This window comes from Geospiza fortis, unplaced genomic scaffold, assembly GCF_000277835.1.
Source record: "Geospiza fortis unplaced genomic scaffold, GeoFor_1.0 scaffold1, whole genome shotgun sequence".
Classification (NCBI taxonomy): Eukaryota; Metazoa; Chordata; class Aves; order Passeriformes; family Thraupidae; genus Geospiza; species Geospiza fortis.
Window position 1 is genome coordinate 3,527,385 of NW_005054320.1, and position 24,393 is coordinate 3,551,777.

Genomic DNA, 24,393 nt, shown 5'->3' on the forward strand with positions numbered 1-24,393 from the left:
GGAAAGAGGATGTGCATCATGCAGGTGTCTCTATCATCTCACTCCCTGGGGCCTGTAGGGGTCTCAGGGTTTGCACTTGCCAGCTGCTCTGCAGGAAGCAATTTTTCCTAGTCTGTTGACTCTCTTGCCAGGGCTTCAGAAGATGAAATCTTTATTATCACGAAGGCTTAAAAGGGAGGAATACTGTTAATTCCATTTTCAAGGTCATACTTTGAAAGTTATTAATTTCTTTCTTCCATGGCTTTGCACTCTACTCTGAGGCTTTAGGGATTACCAGCTTCTACTTACTAGGGTTCATTTGGGGCTTTTTTTCTTATTTCTTTCCTGTTCCTCCCCCCTCCTCTTAGAAGAAGACACTTTTTTTCCTTCCCTGTTCTCAATGTTGAAGCTATTTTGCTCATTGCCTGCTCATTCCCCATTGTCACTACCAGTTCTGCTCCTGTAATTAAAACTTGACTGTGACTGCAGTGGCACTAGGCTGGCTTTCCTAGAGGTGCCAGTACTGCTGTGTAAGCTGGGGAGGATGCCCTCCAGCAACTCTCCAACAAGATTAAGGAAATGTCTCTGGTGTCTATCAATCTTTGCACTTGGTTTAATGTATTTCAGAATTTGCTCATGCTTTTTTAGCACTGAACAGTTCTTCCCCATGTTTTGGAGCTCATTCATGGTGTACAAAGTACTCATCTATCACACCTCATGTCTTAGAGGAATGAAGATTCATTCTGTAATGCAGCTCACCCATCCTTCCATAAGTTCTGAAGAATATCCCTGAGATTGTATTTCTCAGTGTCTTTCTGAGAAGGTCATGGTGCTCAAGAGCTGTCTGCTTACACCATTTATCCTGGAGCTGGTTTACAGTAATCCTAGTCTAAAATGGAACTGTTATCCTGACCAGTGAGGTTGGTGGTGGATAGAAGACCACCTTTGTTTCAAGGTTACACTGTGTAACCTATATTAGACTGATGATGATCAGTCTTATATATACAAGACTGATCATCATCAGATCTGGCTTGTATATATAAAAATTTTCAATGTTTTCTCATAGCTGAAGAAATTTTCTCCCACCCTTTTTATTTCCCTAGCAACTGAAGGTTTGTTTAAAAAAAATCAACCACCCCTCAAACCCCATCTTCCCCAGTGACTGATACAAAATCAGATACTAAAAACTGTATTGTCTTCAAATCACACATTAAAGACTCTCATTCTACAAGCAAAGAATAAAACAAACAAACAAAACAAAACAAACAAACAAACCACATAGCACAGACTTTTTCAGGAGTCATTATGGGGAAGATCTGAGCTTTTTCTGCTTTTTGATTTCCAAGGATAAAGAAATCCCTCTCCTGCTCATCTCTCAAGCACATATGTAGGGCACAGTAGACCAAAGGTGATACCAAGCACATAACCCAATGTCTCAATAGAGGACAAACAGCATAGCCCCCCTCACCCAGAGCACGCACAGCCCTAGGAAGCAGGTTTGCTAATTGGAGGCTCTGGAACCTCTTGAAAAATTAATATTTTCATCAGTTTCATGTCTGTCTGTTTACTCACTTCATCCCTGCTATGGTTTTCTACAAGCTTTACTGGATATATGACATAGGAAAGATTTGAGTGGCTGTGGACAGAAATGAAGAGGCAGGGGACATGCATAGGGGTGACTGGCGCAGAAAAACAACTAAATTGGGGTGGAGAGTGGCCAGCATGCTTGAGGTTACTCTGGTACTGAAATCCAGTCCTACTGCAGCCTCTGCTCTCCCTATCTTTCTCTAATATCTTCAGAGAAAGTGTCCCCCCAGTCTATCCTTGAGATCTTCTTAGGGATATCACTCTCAGTATTTCAGTGAATTAGAAATGTCATGACAGTCAAGCTGGGCCCAGGTGCTGGTATATGTCTCTAAAGTGTGGGGGCTAAGTAAATATTACCTTGTGTTCCCTGTAGTTCTCATCAAAATATGGAAGTGCCTGTGTGTGTGCAGTCCCAGAGTGAGACTCCTGGTCACCTTAACACCCTAACAGTGCAAGCATGGCTTTAATACCTGGCCCAGGCCTAGGAAAAGCCAGAGCAGGAAGCCATTGTGGCTTCCCATAGCCCATTCCCAGACCAGTATTAAAAAGAGAAAGTTAATACTGCTTACACAGGCTGCTGAGCAGGCCTTCAGCTGGATGAGTAGGAGCAATAGGAAAGATGCAGGAAGCTATTCCTGCTCCTCATTAGATGTTCTTGGGTGCCTGGAGATTGCTCAGTGCATGTGGGCTGTGCCTCTGAGCACAGGGTGAGTACGGTGACGTGGCTGGACAGTGTCACCAAGGGTCAGTGTGCCTGTGTGGCTGCAACACCTACCGGAGGGGCTACCTGAGCAGACCCTGCTGAAGCCGTGCTGGTCAGAGCACATCCTTCTCCAGGGCCTGATCCCATGCTCCCACCCATGCATGCACTCCCCAGGCTGCAGAGGGACATGCAGGGGATGCTGGGGAAGCACCACGCACATTGCTCCTTGCTCACCTTGCCACGAGGCCTGTCCCTTTTGCAGGGGAGCTCTGCTGACAGACCTGCTCACCCATGGGAGGGAAGGCCTTCCAAGAGCACTCTGCTTTTTCTGCAAGCCTGATTTCTTTGGAATGGTTGGGTTTTATCCCCATGCACACCCTCCCTCACTCCCTCCCTCCCAAATCCCACACCTCCCTTCTCGTTTCTGGTTGTTTTTGTTTTTAGAGAGAGTGCTTAGACAGCTGTATTAATCATGCAAGCCCAGCCATGTGTAATGTGCTTTATCAACAGCAGAGCAGACACTGAATGGCAGCGGGTTCACAAGCGGGCCCGGTGCACTGCCTGAGCGGGGAAGATAAAACCTGCTGCTTCCCAAACCAACTTACCGTCATGGGTTAGTGAATGGAGAGACTGTTCACTTGGGACAATAACCAGAGGGGAGGCCAGCTCGTTAGACAAGGTTTACACTGGAAATGGAAGGGCTAAGAGGACGAGGAGGAGGAAGGTGGAAATTACTCTTTGGTCATTTTCTCACAGGGGTTGGAGGAGTTTTTGTGTGTGTGTAAGGATTAAATCAAGACAACAGTGGCAGTTCTTCATCCTCCTCTTTGCTGCCCTCCACAGTTCCAGTCAGCCAGTCAACACAAGAAATAAGGAGAACAGGAGGGAGAGAGCAAAGGTTTAAGTACACCTGTTGTGCAGTGGGGATGGGCTGTCTTCAGAGTCTCTAAAGGGGGAGGGTTCAGCTGATGGCTTCAGAAGCTCATCTAACATGCAGATGGTATCAGGCTATGAGTGTCCTCTGGGCTGGGGATATCTGCCTCAGGAGGGTTAGAGCCTGCCCCAGCTCTGCTCTGCAGGGTACTCTGTCCGTGTACAACACTAACACTATCACTGTGCCTATCAGATGACCGATTTTCCATGGCAGTCACTCTTCTGTGGGTTCATTTCTAGTCTCTGCAGTGCAATTATGTGTTTTCTCTCCCACTGGATCCACTCAAACTCCACTCTCCCACCTGACTGCTGGGCCCTGACCTCTGCTCTCTAGGGCTGGTCCGCAGGCATGCAAAGCCACACTGGTGACTGCACAGACCTTGAAACGTCTTCCTTATCCACTGCAAGAGCTCAACTTGGAGGAATATCTTTCTGGGACTTCCAGTCTCAGTTCCCACCCTTTGCTGCTGATCTTCTTCACTCACTGGATCCTCCACAGCACTGTACTATGCAAATATATACAACCCAAGGCTCATTTTGGAATAAATCAATCTAAATTAAAATAATGAACAAAAAGTACAGAAACAGATCAGGCAGTAAAGCCATTTCTCTTTCTTTTCCCCTGTGTCTCTCTTTTTTCTCTAAGAAAGCTTGTTTCTTTTCTCTGCACTTTTCTTTTTTTTTGGGAGGGGTGGGAAGAAGCAGATTGGCTTTTAATTTTTTTAAGCAATCTCAACAAACAGAAGCTGTCTGTTGCTATTCAGCAAAACCCACCAAGCAATGTTGGTAGCTTGGCATCAATTCTTGGCATGTCTCTTTTCCCTAAGTTGCTGTTTTTGTCTACATTCATACTACCTCTTTTTGGAAGACAGTATCATCACCTCTGACTTTGGTATTACTCGCTTTAAACCACACAGCCAAAATAAGATACAGTGCCATCCCTTGCCTCGTACCTATGAAATAGCACGAAGCAATTACTGTGATGTTGGCTGCCTGCCCTCACCCTGCCTTGTCCTCCCTGTTCCCTTGGCCTGAAGGCCCCACAGGCTTGGCACCCAGTTCAGTGCCAGCCCTCAGTGCCTGCAGTGCTGGCAGGGACTGACTCTGACCCTGAGCAGCCAGACAACCTTGGTCTGTCCGAGCATCCATCCTGCAGGGCCTATCCCTTCTGCACTCACCAAATGGACACTGAGCTCTTTGGAAAACCTGGGTAGACACCACCCATGAGAAGCAAGGAGAGCTGTGAGTTGTGCTTCCCACCCAGGGCCATGGGTGTGATCAGCTGCCAGTGCCCAGGGCTCAGGCAGCTTTCAGGGAAGTGAGGCATGTCCTGAGTAGCCACACATCACTGTGAAGTGACCAGTACAGCTGATCTATGTCCCTCAAATGCCTTAGGATTCATGGGAATACCAGACTTGACATGGATTCAAATACACCCTCCTGTGCTTGGTCTCTATGGCTATTACTATTTTTCTGGTCGTTATTTTTTCTCTATTTCTCTGTTGGGATCACAAAAATACAAGATTGTCTATTTTGGACTGTCTATGCTTCCCTAGCTCTGCCAACCAGTTTGCTTCATGGGCCTGAAGGCCTGGATTTCCACTGACCCTTTTCTGGAGCCCAAATGAGACAGCACCCTCAGGCCTCAGTGAAGAGGGCTCCAGAGGTCGATGGGTCTTTCAGCTGGTCACATCATACTGGCAGGGCTGTCTGCCTAGTCAGCAAACCTCCATAAAATGTTAACCCTTTACAGCCTGTAGTCTCTGCTGTAATCCGCCTTGCTTCTCTCCTTAGCTTTGGTGGACTCAGATGTCCACCCTTTTGCCAAAGCAGGCCCTGCTGACTCAAGAGCAGCAAGCTCAGCAGAACTGGCAGGGACATGCACTGCAAAAAGCAAAAGGGGAGCAGAGATGGGTGGGAGGCGCCCACTGCAACAGAGGAGCTCTCTTCTGCACAGCTAGGACACCCAGAGAGAGGAAAGAGGACTGAGAGGGTATTAGAAAGAAAGCTGCTCCCTGTTTCCCACTCTGGCCATCAGACCCAAATGAACATCTCTTTTCTCCCTTCCCCCAGCTCCCACCCACCTGATGAAGGCATTAGTGACAGTACAGGCTACACAGGCTACAGCTAAATGGAGACTATCTACGATCTACAGTCACACAGGGTCATTCTCCGATCAGTGCACGTTTTGGCAGAAAGGCACGACTCCTCATTCTCCTTTTCCCTCCCACTCTGCTAATTGCTAACACACTACTGCTATAAATCTTGTGTCAACCTATTGATGGCTGTGATCAGGCCCCAAAGACTGACACACTTGTTGCCCTGTGGGCAGCTCTGGATGTGCTGCTTTCTGAAACACCACATCCCCCTTGCCTAGCTCCCAGGGCATCAAGCTAATCACCCTGAGAAAGCCCTGCCTTAGCCTCTGGCAAGCCCTCATCACAAAATTCCTGTGAGGAAGACTCACAGGTTTTGAAGCTCATCAGTCTGGCCAAGCCATTCTGATGTGGACACTGGGTGCTAATCCAAGGGAAGGAGTTCATGTTCAAAGGGCTGAGGACGAGAGACAATGAAGGACAAAGATGGAGCTAGTGCCATAATTGTGACAGGTCCCTTTGAGGTTCAACAGTGGCCATGCTTGCCCTTCCATTGGCAGATGTGGTGTGGAATGAACAAATTCTCTTTTTTCAGAAGAAAAATCTTTTTGAAAAGGCACCTGATGATGCAGTAAGGCCCGTGCTTTGTGACAGCCAGGTCCTGGGTCAGCCCATTATAACATGATGTCACAATGCAGACAGAAAGATGTGATGATGTGGCATCATCCCAGAAGACATTTCAAGGCATTTTGAATGCTGGGCTGCAAAATCAGGAGAGCTGGAAAATTTATCAAGGACAACTCAGCTGAGAGCTGAATCAGCTGGGCTCCACCAGCATTTTAGGAAAGTGTCTCATCAAATTCAAGTCCCATTTGTTTAGCTGAATGGGCTGCTTCTGAGTCTCCAGCCTGCCTGAAAGCAAGATGTTTCCACAGCAGCTAGCTAATGATAGCAATGCTTAGCAGGACTACAGCACTCTTCGTCTCAAATCACCTTCCTTTTAAATTAATGCTCAAAACCCCACAGGGCAGGGAAGTGTTACTGAGGATTAACAGAAATGAAAATTGAGGGAGAAAGAGGAAGAAGGCTGTGGTTCTGGTCATTATGGAACAGCTTAATTGAGGGCTGAGGACTACATTTCAGAACATCAGCTCATAGGAAGAAAAAGGTCTAACAAAATTGTATGCCCAAGGTTTCTTTGAAGGTGAGCAGCAAAGTAAAAGCGAATGTGAAAAGCACCAGCATCTGTGCTGAAGGCCCACAACAGAGAAGCTGGTAAGGGCTTTCAGAAAACTAGTGAGGCCCAGAGTATTTAAACTCTGCTTTCCCACTCTGCAAAATCCTCTTGGGGTGTCCTGGGTCACTGGAGATACACCAGCATCTGGCTACACAAATTCTTGGAGACTCTTTACAGGAGTGATGGCACACCAGGACGTCCTTCAAGACAATCTCAGGAGACTGGGGAGCAGTAAAAATACAACAGCTTCAGAGACAGAGGGGAAAGTGTTTTAAAGGATCAACTAAAGCTGTGCAGCATGGCCTTGGCAAGTGGATTAGGAGGTGTATTTGTAATGGGAATCCTGGCCTTGCTCACTCACAGATTTTGCTTTATCATTTAGCTTAATGGGCTCCTAATTCAAAAACCAGCTATAAACAGGGCTGGCTATGAAAAAAATTAACACTGCCTGCCTGTGGAATTTAAGGATATATAATAAAAATAATCATAAAACCAAAGAGCTCTGGGTTTTTCATCAGGCAAAAATATTTGTCATTGAAAATTCTGCTGAAAAAAAAGAACACCTAAAATGGGAAAATTCCTCAAAACCCTACATCCAAAACAGCCTCAGCAACTTTAATTTCATATCCAACCACAAGTTTCATTTGCAATACATAAGATAATGGTGTTTAATTGGATTTATTTTTCCACAGTAGGTTCCCAATGGCCTACTTTACTCCTTTTCTCAGCTCCTTGAATGTTATTTACAAATCACTCTCTGGGATTTAATTTTAATGGTAGCTTGATTTCTACGTCCTTTTTTTTTTCTTTTTTTTCTTTTTTTATGTACTTTTCTTTAATTGTATTTGTGGATTTGCCTTTTAAATAGGCAATTGTGACTACATCCTGAGCCTGAATAAGTTGCCAAGAGCAGAGCTTGATTTGAAAACAGCAGAGTAGTTAAACGGAGCATGTGTAACATGCAGCATTTATTGTTCTTTTCATGGGAGTACCTGCAGGTGCTTTGTTCAAGCAGGTGCTCTTTTGCAAAACAACGTGGGTTCCTAATAACACTCTATCCCAAAGCTCTGTGCAGACATTAACAATTTAGGTCTCTGAGCAACCCATAAGTTGAGTGCATCCTCCTCATATGGCAGTAAAACAAAGATACTGAGGAGCTGTAGGCCAAGATTTTTTCAGTGAACACAGGGACTTGCTGCCTTATTGTTGATTTAGTTTCGAACACCACTTTCAAATGCTGTAGCCTGCTTTCTGGACATGCCTGGTCTCTGCACTTTTTCAGAATGAAAAGGTCACAACCAAGCCCCAGATCTCATATGGATATTGGGGCCATGCTGCCTACACCCAAAGCAGGAGTGGGCAACACAAAGACAGAAAAAAAACCACACAGACCCTGTTTTGCCTTCATACCTACTTCCCCTTTTGGAATAAAGCAGACAGTAACACCTCACCATGTGCCTCTTTTCATGCTCTCTGCCTCAGATGCAGGATTATGTGACTGGAAGACTTGGAAAGGTGGGGCAAAAGCATGAGAAAACAAAGTGTTTCACTGTGGATGATAAGATGCTCAACTAGAGTGAAAAAAACCTGGCAGTGTTTTAATTTTCAGTTTTCCACTTGTCCTTTCCACCGTCTTCGCAAAATTTTAGGTCTGCTTATGCTTTTGATCCAAATCTGAACAAGTGGGCAAAGAGAGCTTAGGATGGGAATGTGTTTTAGAAGTAGGTCTGCAGGGAGACTGAACCTCACTAAAGACTGTCCACACCTGGGTGACAACTCAATGCTTGGCTAAAGGCTGTTGCCATTCAGTTGATTGCTCAAAGCTTGGCTAAAGGCTGTTGGTATTCAGTTGATTGGTTTTTTGAAGAGGGAGGGAGGAAAAGAAGGATGAGGAAAGTGAGCAGAAACGAGAAAATGACATGTAAATGAGAAGGGAAAGCCCTTATTTTCCTGCATTTCTGAGCTGTTTTGCCCATACCTAGCTCTGAGCATTTGTCAGGATGACGGAGAATGACCCGGCTAAAGAGCTACTTCAACATAAAGCATATACTGACCTGGAAAAGGATTGGGGAGAGTGGGTAAAACTCGTTCTAAGGGGGGAAAAACAACAATAAGCAACATGCAGGAGAAAAGCCACTTTTCACACCAAGCAAGCAGCAGATACAAACCTGATGGAGTTGTCCATCCCCAAATTAAATGAACTAGAGTAGGTTTCATATACAGAGCATTTTGCTAGCAACACGCCTAATACACATCAACATCCCCTGGGACTGGGAGTCAGAGAGAAGTGATTTGAAAAACTAAACAAATAATAGTCAAACAGCAAGAGGGATTAAGCACCTGCAGTGAAGGTAATTGGAGTTGATGGTCCATATCTTCCCTCTGACTTTCAAGACCACTCATGTCATCACTCTACAGCTCCTCTTAGCTACACCTCTGCCTGGAAGCTAGTCTTGGCAGAGAGGTGAGCTGTGGAAGTCCTCCATGGGTAGTTGTTGCCTCCCCAGAACCTTTTCCACAATGGATTTCTTGCCAATGACAGCTCCCTTGAGGATCTATGCATGGGAGCAGTCACCCTGGTGAATCCTCAAGGGTATTCTGCTTCTTTACTTTTTGTCCTCTGAGAGGGACAGAGTTTTTGCAGAGCTGTTTATAAACCCTTGTTTATAGGGTTTTTATAACGTGTCCTCGCTATGCGTCACAGCAGGACTTCGATAAACGTCACTGCTGGCTTCACAGTTTGCTTCGTCCACAAAGGATCCCAAAAGAATTGCACAGATACTGAGGGAAACCAGTATCAGAGACGTCAGTCTGAGGCTAACAGTAGAGTTAATTCCGCTTCACACATGGTGCAGATGATGCACAGAGCAAGGAAGCAATTTGCCCAAGGTCAAATGCTGAACTGTTGGCAGAGCCAGACACAAACCCAAGAATACAAGCCCCCCAGGCTTGACTGCTATCACTGGGTCTCCTTTCTTTGCCTTCAGAGCTTGCTGAATGCCTTGTACTGACTGAGACAAGCTCCTACCCATGGACTGATCCATAGGTAGACATTTAGCTGCAACAGCTCATAGGCCTGGGGCAATGAGTTATCTCCTGGCTTACCTGCTAAGATCACTGCTGATGGACACAGAGCTTGGCAGGATAAATCAGTAGGCCACTATTACTCTCTGATCACCTAGGCCCAGCTGTTTGGAGGCCAATGCTCTTTTTACAGTATCCTTGGTGCAAAGACTGAGTTTGTGTCTCGCTGGAGCTCATGAGGATTGAGCAGGTCAGGCCCATCCCTATGACACTGGCAGAACTCCTGCCCTCATGGTGGTAATGGAGTTGTTTGAATCCACAGCAGGCACAGCAGAGATCAAATACAAGCCTAGCCTGGATCTCTCTGTTTATGTAGCAACAGGGGACTATTGTTCTGCGAAAGCAGGCTGTTTGTGCTGACAAGACTTCCTTGTTATTTAGTTTGGTTAAATAACTCAACTCCCCTTTACCTTCTTCCTGCACAGCAGGCTGCAGGCTGCACAGCATAAGCAGTTAAAGCAAAGCACTACGGCCTCATTATCATGCTGCTTTCTATTCAAGGACTCTGTCTCTGTTCCCCTCTCCCACTGTGTGCTGCTTTTATTGCTCCACCCTGGCTCATTAGCAGTGTCTCAGCCTTGCCCCCTCTGACTGTCAGCCCAAACCACTTTCCTCCCTCCTGAGTCTCCCTGTTATTGACAGCCTTGAGGAAAACAGGGGGTGTGCACTAAGAGCCACTAAGAGGAATTTAGGCCACAGTTGAGGTTCCAAACCCCAGCAGCCACCACTGTAACCAAATGCTCAGGGCACAACAAAGCGTGGGCAGAGTGGAAGGAGGGGTGTGCACACTTGTTGCAGGATACTAAAAAATAATGACAAGTTAGAGGCCAATGCTAGCTTTTAGGAACGTGCCTTGTTGCAACCAAAACTGCTGGGCTCCACCTGAAGCTGCTTGAGTTGGCACTGTCTTGCCAGCTTCTGCTTCACCTCCGCCCTTGCCGATTCCCCAAAGGGTGCAGAGGATACAGCAGGGGACCTGCTGATACGGCAGTCTCCTATAACTGAGCCAGTTGAGCCAGCAGGACTGCATCAGGATGTGCAGCACTGTGCTGTTGTCTCCTGTTTCAGCCTATGGGATGTGCTAGCTCGGCAGGAGGCAGAGGACAACTAATTTGGAAAAGCTTTTCTTTCTTTTCTCTGCTTTGCTACAATTCACATAGTGCTGCACCTGCTTGTGTGCGCCTGTGGAGGGGCGTGTGGGTTTGCTTCTACATCACAGAGGTGCATGCTTATGTATACATATTCACCTACACACAAACCCATGTATCTGTGTTCCTCCAGCAAATGTGTATCTGCTATGTGTTTATACATATATATATACACACACTTCTGTGTAGCATGTGTTAAGATACAAATTGTGACTTTCACTGATAATGCTTTTCATAGTACTGCTAGGTGAGTAAAACAAAAAGAAAACATGTTCCCTACCTCCTAATACACTTGGAGGAAGAACCCTTTTGCTTCAGTTGTGTCACTGCTTTTCCCCTCTGTTGCTCTGTGATGGCAGCCCTGGCTGTGCCTCTCTGTCAGATAATTTTCACAGAGATCTGTACTACTGTCCCTTTTTTTGTGCTTAGGGGTTACAAATCTTGCTCCCAGGCTCTGCAGATCTAAATTAACCTACTGGCTCACCAGTGCTGCCAAACATGGGCCTGCCTCCCAACCCTTCATACCCACAGATGTGTGATAGAGCTTCCTCTCCTGCATGGGCTTTAGTGCCTGTTGAGCCCAGCCATGAACTGTTCAGCTCAGTACAATGAAAGAAAACATTTGGGGCATTTTAGGGAGATGAGCAGTAAAGCTCATTTACCTATTCACTGGTTTAGCAGGTTAGACAGCTTCAGTGGGATGTCCACTGAGTGGTAGAATAAAAGAAATAACAAAACCATGTGGCAGAGAGCAGGATGGACAAAAGGAGTGGGGAGCAAGGAATGTCAGCAAGCTATTAGATCAGTTGTATCATCACACTGTACCTGAGTACCCTCTCTACAAACATACTTGCTGTTGGAGACAGTTTCCTGGGTAAGTTAAACCTTTGGTAGGGCCATATTTATGTTGTTGTAAACTCAGTCTCAGGAGTGAGGGGTATAAATCTCACCTACAGCAGGCAATCCTGCTGCTACATCCTTTAAGGAAGATCACTAGCTATCTATTCATACAGCTCAAGGAGGCTGCTTTTGTATTTTAATGCATCTTCTATCTATGACATTGGCATCTAAGGCACTCAGTCTCTCTGAGAGTTTTTCAGTGCTGACTGAGATTTCATGAAATGGTAGCCACCAATTTTTCTCTATTGCTAAACTGTTCTTTCACATCATTTCGCTCGCTCCCTGTCTGCCCTCCACCTCAGGCAAAGCTGCCAGTAGCTCATTATTAACTCTCTGGTTGTTTCTTCACTCCTTGCTGCCATTCTTTTTTGTGCTGCAATGGGACACTGAGGAACCATCACTGTACTTACCTCCCCGGTGGGATGTTGCTCTACAGTGAGCTTGTTCTCCCTTCAAAAAGGAAATAAGATCTCTGATTCCAGGGATGAAAAACACTCCCAAGTATTTGAGTATCTGCTGTACACCTTGCAAAAACTTGGCACTGCTTTATTTTTCTGTCTGGGTGTGTGGCTGGGAATGTGCATTACCTGTTATTTCAGCTATGGTGTGATCACTACAGCATTTCTTTCATCTGGGCTTGTAGGTTTTTTCAGCAGCTTTCTTTATGAAGCTGGATTCCCTTCATTCATTTCCCCCCTGATTTCTTAACCTTCAAAATAGCAGCTGTAGTCTGCCTGAATTTATTTTTTTCTCTGTCTTTCCTTCTTCCACACTAACTAGAAGAACAGAGATTTCCTGGAACAATATGAAGCAATTGCACAGTGAAAAAAGTAGGGATTAACCAAGCAGCAAAAAACAAGTTAGAAAGACTTCACTAAAAATCATCAAATCTCTCTCAGTTCCTGCACTTCCATTTTCCTGGCTCTTGTGAAGTTCTCTAGTGTCCTCCAGTATAAACAGGCCTTGAATTTCTAAAAAATTATAAACCAAATCAAACAACTTGAAAGAAAGTGTTCTTCATACACATCAAAAGACGGCTAAAATAGGATCCTCACTGTTGAAAATCATCTTTAAGAGTTGCCACATTTCCTCATGGAACAGTTTACAGCAACTTTGCAAGGTTTCCCTGGGTCGCTCACTGGTTCTGCCACTCATTTTATGACCATGGGTAAACCACTTCTTCACTCTGTACCTTCCTACTGCAAAATGGTGCTAGCAACACTCGCCCATTTCTAAACTACTTGTGATATTTAAATATTCATTGCTAGCAAATCCTTTGAGATCCTTTGAGGTGAAGTTCTGGAGTCATGCAAAATGCTTGTCTAGCAAAACTAAGCCCCCAACTAAAATCATATGTGCATATATACATGATTGAATTTCATCTTGTATTTTGTTTCAGTGATGCATTTCAGTTCATCTGTGTAACAGGAACCAACAGAGAGGGCCAAATTTAGAATTCAGTCACAAATAATGGATTCTAAACTTAGAATTATATTAATATCAGCAAGAACAAATCTGGAGTATTTGAAAATTGTGCTCCAGATTGCTGCCTGAGGATTTTTTTTGAATCTCATGACAGTCACAAGACCAGGGTAAAAAGACTTTCAAAGTAGAAATTTGCTTTGTGTGCTGCAATGCTACAGGAAATCAAATATATGTTCTTTTATGATAATATCTGTTCTTTAAAAAATAGCTGCCACAAAATATACCCAAACTCACAAAAATTCAAGCTGCCATGAAATAAATCCAAAGGTGGTAAACAAAGAATGCCCATGGATTTATCCTTTTGTACTAAATCTGTTAAAAATAACCAAACTATAACTTTGGGTGTTTTTGGTGAGAACAGAAACTAGACTAAACTGCATCCCATACTGACTGCTTTACACAGCTTTTTTTTTTTTTTCCTTCTGTTTAAAAGGACATGCAGGTCATGACATGAGAGTTTTAATTCAATTTGGGACCGTCACAGGAACACTGCCATCAGTCACTTTTGTGTCTACGTGTTCACTTGTGTGAGTGGGTCATTTTGCTGCAGTGTATCTCTGATGCCAATAACATGTGGGCCAAGTCTAGCCCAAGGTTTAGATCTGGGATTGGGAACTGCATTTTAAATACACCACAGTTTGTATGTGTGTGTGGATGGTAGGTGAGGGGCAGGGCCTCTGTTTAGCGTCAGGTTTGAATCAGCTGCAAAATTCAGAATCAGCAGGTAACTCTGCTCTAGTGCTTGGTCTAGTCCCAGCTTCTGTCTGTTTATACTTAGTAAGACAAACTCAGTCATTGAAAGGTAGCAGAATGAGATCCAAGGAACCTTATTCCATATTTCATCTGTTGATTACCTTTTCCCCCATGGTCCCTATGGTATATCCCTTTAAAATCATTCTGTCTTTTCTCATTTCTGTCCCTTCCAGTTTCAAACCAATTTCTCTTTTTCTTGACTCTGTCACTGTTCTCCTCAGGCTCGGTGGCTAGTTCTCTCCATCTCTCTGAATTACTTGTCATTTCTCAGCTGTCATGGATCCTCCGAGCCCTGGCCTTCTGTCTACTTATTAAAGGGGCTGTCATTCTAAAGGGCTTTTTGTTTCCAGCTTTAAAACAAACACATTTTTATTATTTTAACAAAATCTGTCTTCAGCAAAGCCAGTCAATCAAAGGGCTTGACTGTAAACCTTTTGATTTGGCTGTTTGCGCTTCAAGGCAAGTATGAACACTTAGGTATCTGAAGCAGAGTGCTGGAAGCCAGGTCATGGCTGGAGGTCTGAGGGGACTGGGTTGTCAAGCAGATGCCTTCCTTCCTGAGTTTTGGCCCCCATGTGCTTCCTGCACAGCCATGTCTTTGCGAGAGCCTCCCTTCACCCTGTCCCGTACTTACTGTAAAGGTATAGGCTGGCATTTGTGACTCCCAGCTTGTTGGCAGCCACACAGGTGTAGTTCCCGTAGTGCTCCTCAGTGACATTGGCCACCATCAGCAGAGATTGGCTCCCCGTGCTCTTTATCTCCAGACCATTGGCACTGTTTATCCTGGGAAGGCAGGAGAGGAGATGTTTAGCGCAGTGGCAGTTGTGTACTGGGAAAGAAATCCCTCCCCAGCACACAGCAAAGCAAAGTCATTCAGCCCAGCTGGCAGGTGATGATAGAGGGAAGCAGGGAAGGGATGTGAGAGGAAAGAGACCAAAGAAGGAAAACCAAAGAAAGAGACCAAGATGGAAAACAGGAGGAGGGAATGAAAGGAATGTAGTAGTTCAGTGGGATTAAATGCCACTGGTAAAGCAGTGAAGAACCAAGCAAAGACAAGGGAGAGGGAGGAAGCATTTACCCAGCACTGAGTCGCTCTGAAAGTGAACACACCGTGGCCAGCTGAAGGCTAGTCTGTACTTGAGCAACATATTAGTGAAATACACAGATTCTCAATATGTGCCTATAGCAATGCTGAGTCACCCCTGAACCTGGGCACCCTGTTCAGGGCTGGCTACCCTAAAATGTAGGGTAATAACACAACCTCCTTAATGCCAGGTAAACGCTCAGGTAGAAGGACAGATCCTTTTTCTATTCTCATTTATTCTCATATGCAAGTCTGAGAGGCTCAGGTTGCACAGGTGAGGGAATCTCATACCTCAGCAGCTCCTTTCCCTAGAAGAATGCACCTGGAGCAACCTTACCTAATTGAACACTTATACCACCTACTTTTTTGTCTGTATCATGGGCTACTTAACATGTGAACAGCGTATTAATTGGGTATTGGCCCGTAATTGACTTCAAGGCAGGAGCTCCCTCCTCTGCACTTCCTTCAGCATCCCCAGTGCAGAAAGGAATTGCCTCCTCCAGTCATGACCATGCTGGCTCTGCTGGGACTGATGGGATGCTGTGACTCAAACGGATTGTAAGGAGCAATTTGTTTGAGAGGAGTTGGGGAGGATGACAGGAGCCCCTATTGAATGGACTGAAGAAGAGAGGAGGGAGGAGGTGAGCTAAAGGCCTTACCTGGTATCATCTCTGTACCACTCGAAATCAGGCGTGGGCACTGCTGATGCCTCGCACCGCAGTAAGGCTTGTCGTCCCGTGGCCGCTTCATTGCTCTTGGACTCTGTGATGGTGGGAGGGTCTGCAGGAAGGAAACACGTGGTCAATCCACACACTTCCAGGTGGAACAAAACAGTGAAACTATGTCAGGGCTGCCTGCCTCATGCAAACTGTTTGGGCTACTGGAGACCCATGGCAGCTGTTTGCTGTGGCCCTTGCTCCCCCCTGCTCCTCTGCAGAATGCTGCTCTTTGAACATTCCCTGATATACAACATTAGCAGCACTCCTTACACGTGCTTCTCTTCAGCACTGCTGAATAAAGTTCTGTCATAAATGCATAGGCATACACAGGCAAAGTTAAGGTTAATGATGGACTTCTGCAATTTATTAATATTTACCTATGGATCTATAGTTCACATGGGCTTATCAGAGAGAGGATGAGAGAAAGACTTCATCAAGGGTAAAGGAAGACAGCAAAAGTAAAGGAATAAAGTAAGAGTTTAACACTAGTGTGAAAATTGTATTCCATACAAAGTCCTTGCCTAATGCCAAAAATATAATAAGGACTGAGGCAACATATATGAAACAGAAATATATTAATGGTTTAAAAGAGAAGAACTTTAGCAGAAGCTGTGGGTGCAACTCTGAGAGCCAATGCTGAGACACTTCCCTTAGGTGTCCAAGGTTACAAATCCTGATCACCTGGACATGGTGCTTTGTGCAAAGCTCCAGAAGGGCTTGCTTGTGACTGCTCTGCCTGAAGTTTGCCCTCAGCCCAGCATGCTGCTCCCGCCTCTGCTTACTTTGAAGTCTGAGTGCTGTGCCATGGGCAAACCAAACTTGGAAAGCATATTGGTGTGCTCTGCTGGAGCTTGGTCTCAGTACTTGCTGGATAGCAGGTAGGGTAGGCACTGGCATCTTCAATCCCAGCCCCATGTTCAAAATATTAAGCGATAAGCTTTACATGTTAAAAGGCAGAATTATTTCCACCTGGCTGCTGAGAGGGATCAAGGAATAAGTGCCTTGTCTCTCGTTGCTAATACTTGCATACCCTGAGATTACAGGGCTGCGGCTCAGACGGATACTTTGCTGAGACTCAAGTTACCATGAAACACACTCTGCCAACTGTATCTGTCCCAGAACTGAAAGGCCAAAAAAAAAAAAAAGCAGCAAAACGGATTGTGTCAGTCAAAGAAAAAAAATAATTCTGCCTGGAGAATGGAGGGAAAGAAATTTGTTTGTGAACACATTAGCCATCTCAATATGATCCCTTCCCTGACCTTAATCGGGATTTTATGCAGGGCTTTAGGGATATTGCAGTGCGCCCTCTAACATCATAAATATTAATAAGTTTACATAAATAGGATCCTACATTCAAAGGCTGTGGGTTCATGTAAATGTTTTAATTTGAAGAGGAGGAGGGATAAGAAAAGGATAGCAAAGGTGATTTTTAAACCATTCTTATTTGATTTTTTGGTTTGAGCAGTCTATCTTCTTAGGTAAACCATTCTGTTTCATGAATCTGGTACAAGAGGGGAGTCACAGAATGAACAGGCATCTCTCCATGGTCGTACGAAATGATTCCAGCAAGTGTCTGCTTTCCAGCCTGCTGCCAGGAAGCCCAGCCCCTCGCTCTGAGCAGTCCCCATATTCATCACTTTAAGAAGCTGGTGCAGTGCTCTCCCGGGAGAAGGGGGAGGTGGCAGTCCCAAACAAACCAGCCTATTGCACCTAGGAATCAGCTGCTCTGTGTGTAGCGTTTGCTGCCTGGGCAGCCAGGGATGGGTTCCATTTAGCTGTTCTCCTCCCACTCTCCCTAGGCCTCAGTTTCCCTGTCTGTGATGTGCAAGGGCAATTACTTGGGAAGCCTGAAGGTGGTAGTGTGAGACCAAAGCAAAGTGAGATGCTTTCTCCTGAAGTCTGAGCTGACAGTCCTCCTCAGCAGATGATAAGAGATGGCCCAGAAGCTCCTGAGGTTGGACAGGCCCTATTTTTCATCCTCATTTTTCAAATTTACTGTGGTTTTCCCACTTTATGCTGCTTGTGGTGTTGTTTAACAAAGCAGGATGAGGAAAGATATATGCAAATATCTAGCTTTCATTCCTCTAATAGGACTGGTTTTTTTTCCTGCTTGGTCCTCACAGTCTCTTAGATTTCTTTCCCTTTCTTTCAAAAAAAAAAATTGTCCTTAAGGAATTTTAAGTTGCTTACATTACAAATTACACCACATATTAACATCACTTTTTCATATTTTTCAACAGTTAAAATGTTTAAGATCTTACCGTGGCATAGTTATTATGTGTTGAAACTAAATCAAAATCAAACATTCTGACTTTATACAAACAATCTGTTTCAAACACATTAAAGCACCATTGAAATTATGTTTTACAGAAATGTTTGAAACTATTAATTGGTTCTCATGGAAAGTCTCCAGTTTATAAACTCAGCTGTTTTTGACACTTCTATACTTTCAGCACAGAAAATCTGCTACTACAGTTCATATTAATGCCAAATTTGGTCCATGAGGCAGCCGATATTAAACCACTGCCACCCAATTTCTAAGGGAACGATAAAAAAACTGTAGATTCGAAGGATGCTGCAGGGAGCCTATAACCTCAACTTCTAAGTGAGACAGAAAAGTTGATCTGATGTGATGGCTCACATGGGACCAAGGGAAAAAAGTGAAGAGCAAGAATGGTATTGAAAGGTGCTATAATCACCTACAGTCAAATTAAGACTGGTATTGCCTGAAAACCTTGATGCCATCAGCTCTCTGCCCTAACCTGCTCCCTAGCAGCTCTACTTGTGAATCAAGGCATGAATATGCACCCAGAAATATGTCTGTAGCCATCTCCAATTTCAATTTAAGTTAATATTCTGGTTTAAGTCTCAATTTAAACTGAAGAAGGTCGGGAGAGGACATACCTCCCATTCATCCATCCTTGCTGCAAAGTTATTAGCCTCCAAGCAAGGAAATGAAGCAGGTACATGGGGATAGCTCACTTTACATCATTCAAGTGCCAAATATAAGCCTTACAAGTATGGAGGTGGACATATACACAGGCAGTATTAAAGAGTAACATCAGTTTGAAATATCTTGTGTTCCTGTGAGAGGAGCATGTCAGCAGAGTGAAGTGGACATCTGTCTAAGCACATATGGGATGGGATCCGTGCCCCAATCCACATGTGTGGAAGTGATCTACAGCTTACTTGCTGCTTTTAGGGGATTGCGGTATCCTTTGGCCAAAACCCCTTTCTGTATTGCACTGGTGCATGAAGGATCTTTTAGACAGAGCTTTAAACTAATGACCTGAAACCAGCATAAAAGTTAAGTTTTTGCACCCTGTCATCAGCACGTGCCTCTGCCCCGTGTCCCCTGGCTGTGATAGCCGTGTAGGCACTGCAGAGATGGCTGGGTGCAGGCAGGCATGTGTTTGCTCTGAGCCAGCTGAGCCCTCCCTTATCTCTCCCTGCTGCCTTGGTGAAGCTTCTCTTCACGCTACTGTTCACCCGAATATCAATGAGTGAAAACAAGGCATTGCCAGCGTTTCGGAGGGGAGAGACGGGGGCAAATCACAGCTCTTCTCTTTCTCCCTCTCTGTCTGTCTCTCTGTACCACACCTCCCCCAGCCTTTTTTTTTATATATTACCAGGTTTAAAGCACAAACTGTACCCTGTGGCAAGTGTCTGATTGCAGATAGTTTTCTCAGCGTCCTCTCTTCAGATTGTATAATCCAAGCCCAGAAACGCTTCTCTGTTTATCCTGAAGTAACCCCTGCCTGTGGGCAAAGCTCTCCCCATTGCCCTGTCCCAGCTGCGATGTACTCACAGTTCACAGTGACCCGGACTTGCTTGACGTCTGCTGAGGCAACTTCGTTGGCAGCCTTGCACTCGTACTTGCCCGACTGCTCTCGTGTGATCCCCAGGATCTCCAGGTACTCCTCCTCACCCTCAAACTCTCTGCCTGGTAGGACAGAAAAATGCAGTGAGTGGTTCTGTTAGGCTTTCAGATTTAGGAAATTGCTATGGAGGAACAATCACAACATGGAGTCTGCAAACAAGCAACAGTCATGAGCTGTTTCAAAGTTATTTCAGAAGCTGCTGAAAACTGAAAATCTGGAAGGCACCATACAGGTGGTACAATACAAAGCATCTCACAGGCTGCCCAGGCTGAGAAGCAAAGTGTCCACCATGTAAGATCAGACTAAGTTCACTAGTGTGATGGCTGAGTACCACCAGAGGTTAGTCATGCTGTGGGTGATGTGCTGGACCCAGGGCTAGCTGGGTCCTCAGATGTGCTGTCAGCACCCTCTTCTCCACTGCAAAACTGTGAAAAATATCTTTCTGTCTCCCAGAGCAACCACCACCCTGAAGTGCCATCGATCAGATCAAGCTACTGTTAAACACAGCCAAACTGAGAGAAACAAACCGTAATTTGATCTGCAGAGACCAATAATCATCACGCATCCCTGAGCTACTGTACATATGAAACGACACATTTAAACCATACTGCCTCACTTACACGCTTTGGAAAACAGTGACTTGAGTGTCAGTCAGAGTTATGGATGGGGGCAGGAATTGGGGGAGGTCTGTGGCCTTGCTTTTAACTCACTGTGTGACCTTGAGTGAGTCACTCCTTTGCTCTCCCTCTGTAAACTGCAGCAAATAGTCCCCCTCTCCTATCACTTCCTGGTTTGAGCAGGGCAGTGAGGTTAACCCATGTAAAACACATTAGATTCTTTGCATGAAAGTTGCCAGGGAAGCACGAAATATTAGGATTGGTATATCTACCCTATTCTTTCAAAAAGGAAAGCAAAATAAGGCACCTCCTGGAAAGAATCGGAACCACATTTCCTCCTCTCAGAGGGCTGCAGGCACTGCTCTGCAGCATTGGAAATGGCAAGCCCCAATTGTGTGCCTGTGTATGTTTAGAGCAATCAGCCCCCAACCCTAAAAGGGTAAAAGACAGATTTGAAAAAATAAATTAAAAGGTCAGATCACAAGAGCTCCCATTCAGGTTCCTCAGAAAATGGTCAGATTTTCCAAAAAACTCTCTGCCCAGAAGGTATTTTCTGCTCAACAGGTGCTGAGCACTTCTGAAACCCTGCCCATTTCACAAAAGTGCAGTTTTTGAGACAGTTCAAATAGTGCCTACTGTTCTTGGTTTATGGCACTGCATGAAAGCAGTGGGTAAGTCTGGTCTCTGGAGCTGAACTTCCCATGGAGCCACCTGCAGCAAATCCCACCCCAGAGGCACAGACTTGCTGCAGTGTCTTGGCCGGGTCAGCCTGGCCACACATACTGGTGATGCCAGCTGTATGCAATTCCCTTCAGCATCAGAGAAGAACTTCAGAAACTTCAAAATCTGCTCACAACTCTGTCCCTTACATAATTATTTTTGTCTTTTTTTATTTTTCTTTTTCACAGGCAATTTTCAGAATCATTCTAGGAGAAAACCAGCCCCTGTCACAGAGACTCAGCATGAAAACAGCAGTGTACCTATTAAACTCATGTAAAGACAAGGGCTCCCCCTCTCTTTTAGCAGCACTAATCAGCAGTCCTTTCTTCCAGCTCTTACCAGATGTTCAGGTAGCAAAAATCTCATTGCTATGTCTAAAATTTACAACTGCTTTGTTTTTTGCATCCCCCAACAGTCTGCTGCAGGACCTTCCTGCATGGCAGCAACGTTTTGCACAAGGGAAGGAGGCAAAGTTGGCTCCTGCTGCCAGGACATGGCTCTCAGTCCTCTGCTCTGTGCTGGGGCTGATGCTGTGAAGAGTCAGTGGAGAAGGAAGCAGGGTGGGATTTTCACAGGTGTTTTTCATTGCTGGAACTCATGAACATGTTAGGGAGTCCTAACCCCAGTAGGACTAGAATTAGGTGAGTCTCAGAAATGTGGAAGGGACATCAGTCACCATCTAATCTGTTCTGCAGTCTCAAGGCAGGACACGAGTCATGTCATGGACACAGCCATCCTCTGCCATCCAGTGGCAGAGATTCTGCAGCCACTCCTGGCAATCTGTTCCTGTGCTTTGCTGTCCTTACCACTGGAGCAGTTTCCTGAAATTTGACCTGAGTCTCCCTTGCTGCAATTTAAAGCTATTACTTTTGTCTTAGCCACTACAGACAAAAAGAACAAATCATTCTCTCCTTCCCTGCAATAGCCTTTTATCAACTTTTAAATCACTTAGTTCCTCCCTCAGTTGTCATCTTTTTTTTTCTTTTGGCTGAACATTGCCCGGGTCTTTCAACCTTCCTCTGTAGGTGATGTTTTTTTATGCTCTTGATCATTCTTGTTCTTTGCTTTTAGACCTCTCTGACAAGTTTACATTTTTCTGGATGTGTGATACCCCAAACTGAACACAGCATTTCAGATGAGGTGTTACTGTGGCTGAACACAGATGAAGGATTGCATTGCAACTACTGCACCATGCTGCTGTCTGTAGACGCAGCACGTTGTTTCTGGTTTTTCTACAGCAGGGATAATTTCTGTTGGGGAACTCTCTTAATTCTCAGATTTTCTTATGGCATATTGCTCATATTGCTCCCTGCTAATAAAACACTTTAAAACTCCCACCCCCAAACTGAGCTGACAACCAACACTCCTCTCCTTTCATAGCAGCACTCCCAGTTGGTAGGTCAGTGAGTTGACTGGAAAGTTAATCAGACATCAGGGAAAGACTCACAAAGAAAAGGTTAAAACATAATTTGCCTCTGTTTTGCAACTCATTTGCTCTGCAATTCTGCCTTGTTTATACACAGGGTTCATTCCAAGTGGAACTTGCTTCTCCTGCAATTTGCCCTTGTCACAAGACTGTCACCGTAATGAAGACAGGGTTGAGGGTGACTTAACCAGCTCTAATGGAGTGGCACCCTCATTACGGGTGCTGTTAAGTCTGTCAGAGAACTGCATCAGTGGAGCTCCAAAGTAACCTACAAGGGTAGATACCTTCCCAAGAGAAGATGTTTTTGAGCTTCTCCCCTGCAAACATACATGCACTTGTACCATGTACTGTGTACCATGTCTGATAGGACAGCTTTCACAGCTACACAGAACCCCTCCCAAGACATGATGAGCTGCTGGCTTGCCCAGTGGAGTGCTCTGGCAGTAACTGAATGGCAGGAGTTCTGTTCTAAAGGGCATGTCAAAAACATCAATAACCCTTTTCAGCTCCTCATTCCCCTGCTCTAGGACACACATATAAGCATAATACTTCAGGGAAAGTTTCTGTGACAGTCTTTTGCTGTATAAGTGGTAGCACTGTTCTTGTCTCCGCAATGGTGAGCCTGAGCATCAACATTTTGTTACAAGAACTGAGCTGCTCTCACTTTCAAGACAGACCCTTTTCCTTGCCTTGTCCCCTCTAAGAGCACATTAACCATTTCTAACAAAAACCATTGATATAAAATTGAGGTGTTGTAGTACAGAGCAGGGAGAGGAAAGATGTATCACAGTGTGTTAGAGAAATGTCAGGTTGTGATATCTTGCAGAGAGCTGTAGAGATGTTTTCACTAATTCACTTTGGCAGCCAGATTAGGTGAGTCATATTAACTCTAACCTCTAAGGCAAACAGGGGGTGGGGGGAGCAGGAACAGAGCTTTATACATTGAGTGAATTTACAGATGTTTCTGCACAGGAGCCAGCTTTGGTAGGGAACTGATGGTTGTCACTATGCAGTTTATCAAAGCAGGGAGGGAGAAGGCTTGGACAATGCTCTTTGGTACCAATAACAACGAACATATTCTATTAGGTCAAAGAGGGACTGCCAACTCCTGGCAAGAGAGCCACTCCATTCCCATTAAGAGAAGACATTTGCCTTGAACAAATTATCAAGGGATGAAATTCTGACCATACTGCCAAAGCTTCCCTGCTGACAAGGGTTGTCTCCTGGCTGTTCTGCCTGGTTCAGTACAGCCCTTTCGCAGTGAGGGTCCTTTCAGGTTTCCCTAGGTGGATGACTTCTCACTCAGTGCAGCTCTTTGCATCCTAAACCATCCCCTTGCATGACTGCAGGCAACCTGCTTCCCTACAGGTTTTTTGTCTTTCACATGTTCATAGTTAGCTTGGTTTGTTGCTCCAGCCCCATTAAACACCATCTTGCCAAGCTGTAGCTCCTTAACTCTGTCCCAGTGAATCACAAAGAGGAGCTTTCTGCTCTGGAGGCTGGAGATAGAGAGAGCACGAGCCCGGGAGGCTTGACAATCAAACCAAGAGGGAACGACCCTGAGCAGCGCGAGCCAGGCGGCTGCTGCTGCTCGGAGCTGGCAGAGCCTTTTTTGCAGAGGGATCTGCGGCAGCAGCTTTGATGTGTGCAGCAGCAAGGCTTTGAAGGCCTGCTTGCCTCAGCCACATTTCCCATCCCCTGGCTTCCTAATTGGACCCAGTAAATAATGAAGCTGAACAGCAAATCTGCTTGGCTATGCTAGCCGGCTGGCAAGCAGCCTTCCTTTCCCCTTACCCTCTGGAAATAGCCATGTACAACCCCGTTGGCTCTGCATATTGTCTGTGTTGCTGTGCACACCTGCCTGTGCTCTCATATAGATATGATATATATCTATATCTATATGCTATATTCTGTATTTTATATACTGTGTATTTTGTTTTCACATCTATAAATCCACCTGTGTGTGCAGAAACACAGACTGACATGTTCCCCAGGCATTTATGGGCCCTTCTCACCTCTACCCAAAGGGCCCCTTGCACTG

The 24,393-nt window shown here is 45.1% G+C and overlaps 1 protein-coding gene across 4 annotated transcripts in view; it reads right to left on the reverse strand.

Annotated features, from left to right (window-relative positions):
* The window catches only part of LSAMP (limbic system associated membrane protein), a 990,143-nt gene that overhangs the window by 15,430 nt on the left and 950,320 nt on the right, over positions 1 to 24,393 (reverse strand). For 2 of the 4 annotated variants that reach the window (XM_031056651.1, XM_005420550.2), the window contains 4 exons: positions 19,517 to 19,651; positions 15,649 to 15,769; positions 14,540 to 14,688; positions 8,590 to 8,625 (listed from right to left, as the gene is read on the reverse strand). In XM_031056651.1, the coding sequence (XP_030912511.1) occupies positions 8,590 to 8,625; positions 14,540 to 14,688; positions 15,649 to 15,769; positions 19,517 to 19,651 (441 nt within the window). The remainder of the gene's footprint in view (positions 1 to 8,589; positions 8,626 to 14,539; positions 14,689 to 15,648; positions 15,770 to 19,516; positions 19,652 to 24,393) is intronic. The other 2 variants (XM_005420554.2, XM_005420552.2) reach the window with 1 other exon arrangement.